The sequence below is a fragment of the Rhinoraja longicauda genome, unplaced genomic scaffold, assembly GCF_053455715.1.
Source record: "Rhinoraja longicauda isolate Sanriku21f unplaced genomic scaffold, sRhiLon1.1 Scf000591, whole genome shotgun sequence".
In the NCBI taxonomy this organism is placed as follows: domain Eukaryota; kingdom Metazoa; phylum Chordata; class Chondrichthyes; order Rajiformes; family Arhynchobatidae; genus Rhinoraja; species Rhinoraja longicauda.
Window position 1 is genome coordinate 1 of NW_027601807.1, and position 11,701 is coordinate 11,701.

The 11,701-nt window shown below is 44.1% G+C and overlaps 1 protein-coding gene across 1 annotated transcript; it reads left to right on the forward strand.

The window, feature by feature from the left end:
• Nucleotides 1-9,482: 9,482 nt before the first annotated feature.
• Nucleotides 9,483-11,061, forward strand: LOC144591128 (uncharacterized; the record flags this gene model as incomplete). Its single annotated transcript, XM_078395432.1, has 2 exons — nucleotides 9,483-9,586; nucleotides 10,142-11,061. Coding segments are annotated over 2 exons (1,024 nt in total), but the record flags the coding sequence as incomplete, so codon positions are not given.
• Between the last annotated feature and the right edge of the window lie 640 nt (nucleotides 11,062-11,701).

The window sequence follows — 11,701 nt, forward strand, 5'->3', positions numbered from 1 at the left end:
TTTACAGTCGACGGAGAAACGGAGGGCTTCAAGACCATCCTTGTGGGGGATGGAAGTGTAGAGTGACTAGACATCCATGGTAAAGATGAGGGAGTGGGGGCCTGGAAACCGGATGTTATCGAGGAGACGGAGAGCATGTGTGATGTCTTCGACGTAGGTGGGGAGGGATTTGACCAGGTTACCTAAATTGATGGACCACGCGAGATATTCGGCAGACCACCGGATTAACACAGAACATTGATTTATGTGGCCGTCAATTTGAATTGAAGGTTCACCCATCTCAAATTAAATGCATCATGGAAGGAGGTATAATTGATTCGTATTAATTTCACGACGGAGCATTATTCTGCTACTTCTCTTTAATATTCCGACGAAATGGGAAGATCGTGAACCACACGTTTTAGCCGTGATTTAACAATCCACGTCAGCCTGCCATCTCCGGGCGCCCACCCATAATCCTTTACTGGTCGATTGAAAATTAAAACGTTTGAACTTTCTTGTAAGCTCTCTAGGCCTAACCCAATCATTGTCTTGTTTGCTGAGAAATAATTAATTCTTTTTCACTATTGCAAAACGTTTCCACAATTTTAATGACTTCAATTATATATCTTCATCAGTCTCTTTTGTTCCAAATGCAATACATAGAAACATAGAAAATAGGAGGCCATTTGGCCCTTCGACCCAGCACCGCCATTCATTGTGATCATGGCTGATCGTCCCCAATCAATATCCCATGCCTGCCTTCTCCCCGTATCCTTTGATTCTACTAGCTCCTATCTAACTCTCTCTTAAATCCATCCAGTGAATTGGCTTCCACTGCCCTCTGTGGCAAAGAATTCCACAAATTCACAACTCTCTGGGTGAAAAAGTTTTTTTCTCGCCTCAGTTTTAAATGGCCTCCCCTTTATTCTAAGTATGTGGCCCCTGGTTCAGGACTCGCCCAATATTGGGGAAATTTTCCTGCATCTAGCTTGTCCATTCCATTCATAATTGTATATGTTTCTATAAGATCCCCTCTCATCCTTCTAAACTCCAGTGAATACAAGCCTAGTCTTTTCTATCTTTCCTCATATGACTGTCCCGCCATCCCAGGGATTAACCTCGTAAACCTACGCTGCACTGCCTCAATTACAAGGATGTCCTTCCTCAAATGAGGAGAGCAAAACTGTACATAATACTCCAGACGTGGCCTTACCAGGGCCCTATACAACTGCAGAAGAACCTCTTTACTCCTATACTGAAATCCTCTTGTTATGAAGGCCAAAATTCCATTAGCTTTCTTCACTGCCTGCTGTTTCTGCACGCCAACTTTCAGTGACTGGTGTACAACGACACCCAGGTCTCGTTGCACCTCCCCCTTACCTAACCTAACACCATTGAGATAATAATTTGCCTCCCTGTTTTTGCCGCCAAAGTGGATAACCTCACATGTATCTATATTATACTGCATCCGCTTTCAACAGTAATTTCTTGTCAATCGCTTCTGCGTTCCCTTTAGTGTTATCCAAGAAGACGCGGCGAATCACACGAAAGTGAACATTATAGATCTTGAGTAAACCAAGTGCGAGAAGAACTCACGAGTCGGGCAGCATTCGTGGAGGGAAATGGACAGACGATGTTTAAGTGCGGGACCATTCTTCCACCTAATTCCAGAACAATGTATTTTTAAAGACTTCACAATATCTACTTTATATTTTTGCGCCGTGGAGACGTTAAGAATTAGTAACGTATGTTGACATTATGAAAAAGCACAGAGTTTGCTTGTGTGTTGATGTTTTGGTTAATTTTCTGGTGACACTGAAGGAGAAAACGGCCGAGGACAACCCGTCGCTATCCCTCCCCCGTAACTTTCCGACAAGGTCGGTGTGCCGAGTGGGGAGCGGGGGGGGGGGGTGGGGGGGTTCGTGGGGGGGGGGCGGGGTGGAAGGGGGGGGATGGGTGGGTGGGTGTGACTTGATCAAGGTGGCTGTGCTGGTAGGAGAGGTGGGTGCGCATTGATGTGGCGGTGGTGGGGAGGGATGTTACAAAGAAAAGAGTAAAGATTAGCGAAAGTATTACTTTCAACTGGATAAATCAATGTGTATACCATTGGTTGGTAAGCTACCAGGGCCAATATAAGGTGTTGTTCTAGTTTGTGAGCGTACCCACTCTATCAATGGAAGAGACGAAGGCCATGGGAAATAGCGTTAAATGGCTGGCAACCTGGAGCCTTAACGGACAAAATGTCTCCTCCATCTTTTCCCACGTCGCTTACCTTTCCGTTTTCTGCTCCCCCGGTTTCTACCGGCCCCGTAACCCTTATCTTTCCGCAATAAGCACGTCGTCCATGCCCGCTCATACATTCCCTCATATTTCCCGTTTCTCGTTTCCCTACTCTCATTCCACCCATACTGCTGTATATTCACTTCCTCCTCGTTTTTCCTTATCTGACGCCCTTTTCACTACATTTCAACTCGGGCCGTTGAGACCATCTGCACCCATCTGCCATTCACCCGTATCCAACTCACACACCTGTCTTTGCCCCCTCCCCAGCTCCCTTTTCCAACTGTTCCCTCCCGATTACATAAGAATGAAGAAGGTTCCGACCTCAATCGTCGTGACCTTACAGTTTACAATTTCGTATGTTGTCACGTGTACCGAGGTACAGACAAAAGCTTTTGTTGCGTTCTATCCAGTCAGCAGAAAGACAATACATAATAACCTCCACCTCTACCCCCACTACATGATTACCTATATTCATGTAGGAACAGAGTTGTTCCTGCACTTGGTGTATTGATCAAGATTTTAGCATCTGCAGGTTCTCGCCTGCACTCACATATTAATGCGACATTAAACTTGGTAATTTAGCTTCGGGAAAAAGCGCGGAAACAGGCCCTTGAGCCCACCGGGTCTGCTCCGACCAGCGACCCCCGCATATTAACATTATACTACTTGTAGTATAGGTGTGGGAGAAACCCGAAGATCTCGGATAAAACCCACGCGGTCACGGGGAGAACGGACAAACTCGGGATCGAACTCGGATCTCCAACCGCTCCAACCGCTGTAATTCTGCTACTCTACCGCTGCGCCACCTTGCCGCCACTATTATCCCCCTTTTACATAATGTTCCCCAGATTATATTCCTCACTTCCACACAGAGGAGGTCACCATGCAACTCGTTACACTGGAGCTGTGAGGCAGTCGGTCTGCTAGCTGCGCCACTCTGCCTTCTAGACACATTGCGAGAGAATTAAATTAATTCAAGCAGTCATCTTACAAAATCCTCTGAAACATAAACCGCGAACGATGAACATTTAAAATACAAACATAGGGTACTGGAACACTCAGCTTCCCAGGCAGCATCTGTGGCGAAAGAAACAGGGGTAATGGACTTAATGTTTCATGGTGATGACTGAAAATCCGTTGAACATTCACAGTACTTCATGATTATAATTTCTAATTTAACGCAAAACCCATTTCTTAAGTACAGCATCGGGATAAAATAAAATAGCATAAATATGCCTCCGTTACAATTATTTAATGGCCTGTTTTGCCATATGCAGTTGCATATGGCAAAATTGAACGCAGTTGTACAGGGCCCTAGTGAGACCGCACCTGGAGTACTGTGTGCAGTTTTGGTCTCCAAATTTGAGGAAGGATATTCTTGCTGTTGAGGACTTATTAGGTTAATTCCCGGAGTGGCGGGACTGTCGTATGTTGAAAGATTGGAGCGGCCAGGCTTGTATACACTGGAATTTAGAAGGATGAGAGGAGATCTTATCGAAACATATAAGATTATTAAGGGGTTGGACACGTTAGAGGCAGGAAACATGTTCCCAATGTTGCGGGAGTCCAGAACCAGGGGCCACAGTTTAACAATAAGGGGTAGGCCATTTAGAACGGATATGAGGAAAAACCTTTTCAGTCAGAGAGTTGTAATCTGTGGAATTCACTGCCTCAGAAGGCAGTGGAGGCCAAGTCTCTGAATGCATTCAAGAGAGAGCTTGATAGAGCTCTTAAGGATAGCGGAGTCAGGGGGTATGGGGAGAAGGCAGGAACGGGGTACTGATTGAGAATTATCAGCCATGATCACATTGAATGGTGGTGCTGGCTCGTGGGGCCGAATGGCCTCCTCCTGCACCTATTGTCTATTTTCACAGACTAGGAGTGGGTTGAAACTCAACCAATATTTACATAAAATAGTCGAACGTGACGTTTGATATCCGGAGCAAATTAGTGGGTGAGATGAAATTGAATATTTGGGGAAAGTGAGGCGAAAGATGTGCAACTGGGCTTATCTTTACGTTATCTCCACCACCAAACTCCTCTGGGCGCTTTCTTCTTCCGGCTTTGTTGAATGAACGGATAAATGGGTAGTCTTAGTGCAGTCAAATACGTTTGCATTTCATTTGGATTTGAATATGAGGTGGCACCGCAATCTACAAGTATCAGGTTTTTGAACCAGCCTGCACAATTGCAAGTAGCGCCATCATAGATGAGGCCCTTACTCGGGCCTCCACGATATCCCGCAGCTCCGCACTTGCTCCCCCTCTCCCCAGCCGTAACAGGGACAAAGTCCCTCTATTCCTCACCTTCCACCCCACCAGCTGTCGCATACAGCACCCAATCCACCGATATTTTCGCCACCTCCAACGGGATCCGACCACAAGCCACATCTTCCCATGTCCACCAATTTCCGCTTCCCGTACAGCCCGTTCCCTCCGCATCTCCTGGTCAACTCGCCACTCCCCACCTAAAACACCCCCTCCACAGGTACTTTCCCCTGCAACCGCAGGAAATGCAACACCTGTCCCTATAACCACCCCCCCACTTCGACTCCGTGCAAGGACTCTGACAGTCTTTTCAGGTGAAATAGAGGTTCACTTGCTCCTCCTCCAACCTCATCTACTGTATCCGCTGTTCCCGGTGTAGACTATTATATATATGCGAAACCAAGCGCAGTCTCGTCGATCGTTTCACTGAACACCCCCGCTCAGTCCGTCTAGACCTACCAGAGCTCCCAGTTGCTAAACACTTTAACTCCCCCTCCCACACATTGACCTTTCTGTCCTACTAAGAGATTAGTATGCAAACTAAGAGATTAGTATGCAAATTTAAAGCACACGGTATTGTGGGTTCAGTATTGATGTGGATAGAGAACTGGCTGGCAGACAGGAAGCAAAGAGTAGGAATAAATGGGTCCTTTTCAGAATGGCAGGCAGTGACTAGTGGGGTCCCGCAAGACTCAGTGCTGCGACCCCAGCTATTTACAATATATATTAATGATTTGGACGAGGGAATTGAATGCAACATCTCCAAGTTTGCGGATGACACGAAGCTGTGTGGCAGTGTTAGCTGTGAGGAGGATGCTAGGAGGCTGCAACGTGACTTGGATAGGTTAGGTGAGTGGGCAAATGCATGGCAGATGCAGTATAATGTGGATAAATGTGAGGTTATCCACTTTGGTGGCAAGAACAGGAAAGCAGACTATTATCTGAATGGTGGCCGATTAGGAGAAGGGGAGATGCAACGAGACCTGGGTGTCGTGGTACCCCAGTCATTGAAAGTAGGCATGCAGGTGCAGCAGGAAGTGAAGAAAGCAAATGGTATGTTGCCATTCATAGCGAGGGGATTTGACTATAGGAGCAGGGAGGTTCTGCTGCAGTTGTACAGGGCATTGGTGAGACCACACCTGGAGTATTGCGTACAGTTTTGGTCTCCTAATCTGAGGAAAGACATTCTTGCCATAGAGGGAGTGCAGAGAGGTTCACCAGATTGATTCCTGGGATGGCAGGACTTTCATATGGGGAAAGACTGGCTAGACTCGGCTTTTACTCGCTGGAATTTAGAAGATTGAGGGGGGATCTTATAGAAACTTACAAAATTGTTAAGGGGTTAAGAGGAGGAGGGGGCGGAGAGGAGGGGGTGGGGGTGGAGAGGACAGGGGGTGGAGAGGGGTGGTGTCGGTGAGGAGGGGGGAATGGGGTTGGGACACCATCCTTCCAGTGGCCATCTTCTTTCTCCTTCACTCCAGAATTCTTAAGGGGTTGGACAGTCTAGATGCAGGAAGATTGTTCCCGATGTTGGGGAAGTCCAGAACAAGGGGTCACAGTTTAAGGATAAGGGGGAAGTCTTTCAGGACCGAGATGAGAACGTTTTTTTTTACACAGAGAGTGGTGAATCTGTGGAATTCTCTGCCACAGAAGGTAGTTGAAGCCAGTTCATTGTCTATATTTAAGAGGGAGTTACATGTGGCCCTTGTGGCTAAAGGGATCAGGGGTATGGAGAGAAGGCAGGTACGGGATACTGAGTTGGATGATCAGCCATGATCATATTGAATGGCGGTGCAGGCTCGAAGGGCCGAATGGCCTACTCCTGCACCTATTTTCTATGTTTCTATGTTTCTATGTCCTGGGTATCCTTCATTGTCAGAGTGAGGCCCTGCGGAAATTGGAGGAACCGCATCTAATATTTCGCTTGGGCAGCTTACACCCCAGCGGTATGAACATTGATTTATCTTAATTCAATTAACCCTTGCTTTCCCTTTCACTCCATCGCTACCCCTTCTCAATTCTCCGACCAGTCTTACTGCCTCCGACCACATGTTATCTCTGCTTTCTTATTACATTCTCCCAGTTAACAATGACCTGTACCTAAATGTTCCTTGATCTCCATTCCCTTTATCCTGTTTTCAGACCTTACACTTCCTTATCTGTGTATCTCCCTCACCCCTGACATGAGTCTGAAGAAGGGTCTCGACCCGAAACCTCACCAATTTTCCTTCTCTCCAGAGATGCTGCCTGTCCCGCTGAGTGACTGCAGCATCGTCTGTCTATCTTCTGCACAATCGTAATCCTACTTCGAAATCAGAGCACATCGATCTCCACCGTTCACTATCACGGATATAGTCTGAAGAATGGATGGGACCAGAAACGTCACATTTGCCTGTTCTTCAGGGATGCTGTCTGACCCGCTGTCACTCCAGCATTTGTGTACCATGGACTTGTTCTTTCTGCTATGTTTTCCGTTTTGTAGTATTTTTCCCTTTTACTGTCTTGCAGAATCTATGTGTAATAGGCACTATATGTATGAATTATGAGTTTGTGTGTTTGCCTGAGTCTATTTACCAGCGGTGCTGCTGGACGCATGATTTTCACTGTACCAGTTCCTCAATCAAGTTGTGGAATACACTCCAACTGTTTGGACGAGCATTGAGGGCAGAATCCGATGTGACGTCTGTGCCCGCTTTTTTCGGTTTCAAGTTGCTTTTAAATTTACGTAAGCATATAAACGTAAATACATAGATTATCAGATTTTCATTGTATTCTGGTAAATAAAAATAAATTAATATGCATCTTAACATGGTGTCCTGCAGATCTTGTAGAGAATGTGGAGAGTCAGGATGTGTGACATCCACGCAGGGTATTTCTTTGTTGTCTTGCTCATTTCGGTGCAGTATTTGATGCCAACGGTCCATTTGAGTTGTTGGTCAATATTAACTGCAGATAGATGATGGCAATGGGATAAGCAAGTCTAACATCGCCGAATATCAATGGAAGTTGGTTTGTTCAAACTCTTGTTGAAGATGTTTATGCCCAGGCTATTCTTGTTATAATCGTGTAGTAAATGCTGCTGAATGTGTTTGTTCAACTTGGTGTGACTAATTCCAATCATTACGCATCACTCACTGATCCGTGCCTCTTTTCTGTTTAAATACGACCCTAGTTTCAAAGCTGGAGAGTTCGATGTTCACACCCCCGTCAAGAGCAGTTTACTCATTCAGATTATGGGACAGCCGGTCATCATACAGATAGAGAATATATACTATCCCATTCTCGCAATAATTGGCGTTCCCGGTAAGTCTGTGAAAAAGTCACGTTTAAAAGTTATTTTCCTGTTTACTTATTTCGGCAGTCGGAATAATTGCATTACATGTTCATGTGATTCGCAGACGTAAAAGATATAAAATTACAGAAGTATACATTGTCAGGAAGTCTGGGATGCAGCAATATTCATTGTCTATTTATCACATAATTTATTTCTGATTTTTATTTATTGTGAATCTTATGGGCACTTGGCCAACGATCAGCAGGAGATCCAATAGCCGAATGAACGGTAACTTAGATATTTTTCGAAGCTGGTCAGAAAACCAACTAGTCAACATATAAGAGCGTTTGTGTATGACATGCACCACGAGCGGACCAGTGAAATTCTTAATTGCAGCTGGAAATCATGCCCGTAACACGATCAAACAGGACCATTAACAAAATGAACCTACAATAATAAATAGTACAATAAATTAATAACCAGGCACACAAAGTAACCACAATAGTGCAAAGTCGAATTTAAAAGTGTAAATAAAACCAAAGTCAAGAGAATATCTTTCTTGCCGAGGTAGTGGTGAATGTTGTGCAGTCCGTCCAGGAGCTTGATTTTTGCTTGTAAGAAGCATTTTCTGAACCTGGTGGTCACGGGTTTCAGTCTTTTGTACTTGGGATTGTACGGTACGACCACAAGATCGAAAAATCAAAAGATCTCCCTCTCTGATCAGTTTAGTTCGCTTTTTATGACTGTAAGATGCTTATGTTGTGTTCGATTAATTAGTCGATCGTGTATTTTATAGAACTGGCAGTGCCTCGGGAGAACTCGGTGGATAAAGCTTATGAAAGGAAAACGCTTAGATATGTAGATTTGGTGTCAGAAGTTAAGCAGCGAGGATGGACAGCAAGGGTATATCTGGTATGGGCGAGTTATAGGGGTTTCATAGCGCGGTCGACCACGTCGCTATTTGGAGAGCCAGGAATTCACGGACCTAGTTTGTTTCAGGCGGTAAAGGAAATGTCAGAGGCAGCAGAGCAAGGCAGTAGTTGGATTTGGTGGAGTAGAAACACTGGCAGTTGGGGGCAGAAAGGAAATGTATAACACGCGGCAATTGTATTTCTTTGTAAGTGTATTCTGTACAAGTGTATCCCGGCTTTATATGTGGGGTTGATATTGGTGGCGCTAGGATTGTTTAACGGAGGGTTCGGATAAGTGTTTGAAAGGATGCGAGTGCTTAGCAACTCCTTGAGTGTTGAAATAATCTTCTGTAGTTTCCTTTGCTAAGTACCGTAGATATTCGCATAGTTAGATGTTTAGTAGTGCATACTGGTGGCATAGGTGGTTATGAGTGGGGTGGTTCTAGCACGCCAGAACTAACTGTTCAGCCTTCCCGAGGTGTCGGTGTCCGAACTCAGCGAAACACCAGTGAAGGGAGGTGCCCATTTGATAACCCCAATTATATACTAGCATCAACAAGCTTAGATGTTGTGTGCTTGTTAACATGTAGATAGCTTATTAGTTAATATGGAGTTAGTTATTGCCCTACATGATAAGTGCGTAAGGCTGTTTAAATACTACTGTGGCATTGGGCTTGGATTTCTTGGTTGAACGCTTATCCTTGTGTTATAACTTTGTGCTTTAATAGTAATTTAGGTTCATTGTTTCTGATTTCAAACTTGAAGTGCTCTGATTGCTTACCCTTGCCAAAACGACGCTGTTCACTGCGTCCACTTTGTAACGCTGCTGGGCAGTAGCGTGCAAGCAAGTCTGAAAGTAGCTGTCGGAGGTGAGGCAGGTAATTTGTAGAACTAATCAGTCGATCGTTTTACAAGGGATCAGACGTTTTGAGAAATAAAATGTACTTTAGTTAAGTCTGAGATCAACAGAGTCATGGTCATGTTATGTGCAGTTTACAGATGAAGACTATTTCCCCCTTACATCATTTCTGCCTTGGATGTCGGTCAGTGAAGACTGATTATTCTGCAAATTGTTTTGTACATCTGTGAATTTTTGAGTTTCACTCATTTTGGAATCGAAGAATCAATCTAAAAAGGAGGAAACTAAATAACAGAGAAGTGAAGTGACAGATAACAGGTGCAACCGGTTACTTTTCAGTTCTAAATAGCTGCTGTCTTTCTTAAAGCTGCCGACTTTCTACACTGACGATTGCAGCGTAATAATATGATCGACAAAGTAAAACACCGTGTAAAAACACCGTTATAAGTTCTCCACTCTTGCAATGTAATGCTGCATATTGAAAGGTAAATCACAAAAAAGGAGAAATCTCTGTCGACTGAACTTTGAAGATCCTGTGTAATTATACCTTGTTGTCTTTTCGCAGCTAATCTGATGGCGATCGTGATTCTCTGCCGCGGAAAATGCGGTCTATCGAAATGCATCACGCGTTATTTGGTGTACATGGCAGCTGCCGATCTAATGGTTCTGATATTTGAAGTAATTTTGTATGAGATAAAAGATGCCTATTGGCCATATTCATTGCTCAATTATACCCCTGTTTGCAGCGTTAATCTCGCGCTGTTGTTCTTTTCTATTGATTGTTCGGTCTGGTTAACTGTGGCTTTCACCTTTGACCGACATATAGCTATCAGTTGCCAGTCCCTGCGAACAAAATACTGCACCGAAAAGATCGCGGCAATAGCCATTGCAATTGTGTGTTTAGTGAGCGCTGTGGAAAACATCCCGATCTTCTTTGTTTATGAACCTCGGGAAATACTTGATGGTCTGCCATGGTCATGTTATGTAAAATCAAGCTTCTACACCGACCCAATGTGGATCGCATTTTTATGGCTGGAAACTATTTTATGCCCATTTGCACCTTTCATTTTGATCATGCTCCTTAATTCTCTGACCATCAGGCACATCGTACGGGCTAATAGAGTGAGGAGCGCTCTCCGAGGAGCCATCAGTCACACCGATCCAGAAATTGATAACCGTAGGAAGTCAATCATATTATTGCTGGCAATCTCAGGCAATTTTATATTCCTATGGATGGTGCTTTTTATTTGTCACCTGTTTGTGTACTTTACCGACACTCAGTTTTTAGAAGCAAATTACAATGACCCTTTCACTATTGCGGAACAATCCGGATATATGCTGAGGTGCTTAAGTGCTTGCACAAATACTTTTATTTACGCAGTGTCTCAGGGTAAATTCAGAGAGGAATTGAAGAATATAGTTAGGCGTCCACTAAGTATATTCACTAGTTTAAAATACATAATTTATTTTAATCACCTGAAGTGAATTTGTTGTTCACGCGGCGCATCGGCATGAGCCCCCCCCCCCAGAGGAAAGTCGGACAGTCAACATTTTTCTCACATTTCATTCGGCACTCTTCCAACACCAGACCATTTCACGTGGAATGAGAATACACGTGTTATTCCGTCCTACCGACACTTTAAGTCAAATTATGTGAAATCATTACCAATTTTCTGGTCTGAAATGAAATAAATTCGACAAGACAGTCTGAAGAAGGGTCTCGACCCGAATCGTCGCCCATTCCTTCTCCCCTGAGATGCTGCCTGACTTGCTGAGTTATTCCAGCATTTTGTGAATAAATAACTTCGATTTGTACCAGCATCTGCAGTTATTTTCTTACACGACAAGATTAATTGTAGTTTTGTATTGATTTAATCGCACTACCTGTCCTTAAATTGTATTTAAGGAGAAATCCCGTAAAATTCAATTTCTGTAAGTAACGTACTTTGAAACTTGATAGAAAAAATATCAATGGACCATTTGATAGAATGGGTTTGATACTTCCAAAGCTGAAATCATATATGATTTAAAGTGTTTTCTTGGCTGGAGAATCAAAACTTAATTGACAGACTGGGCATTGGAATTGAACCGTGACTCACAAGTCCCATTTGATTCCATCGGGTGT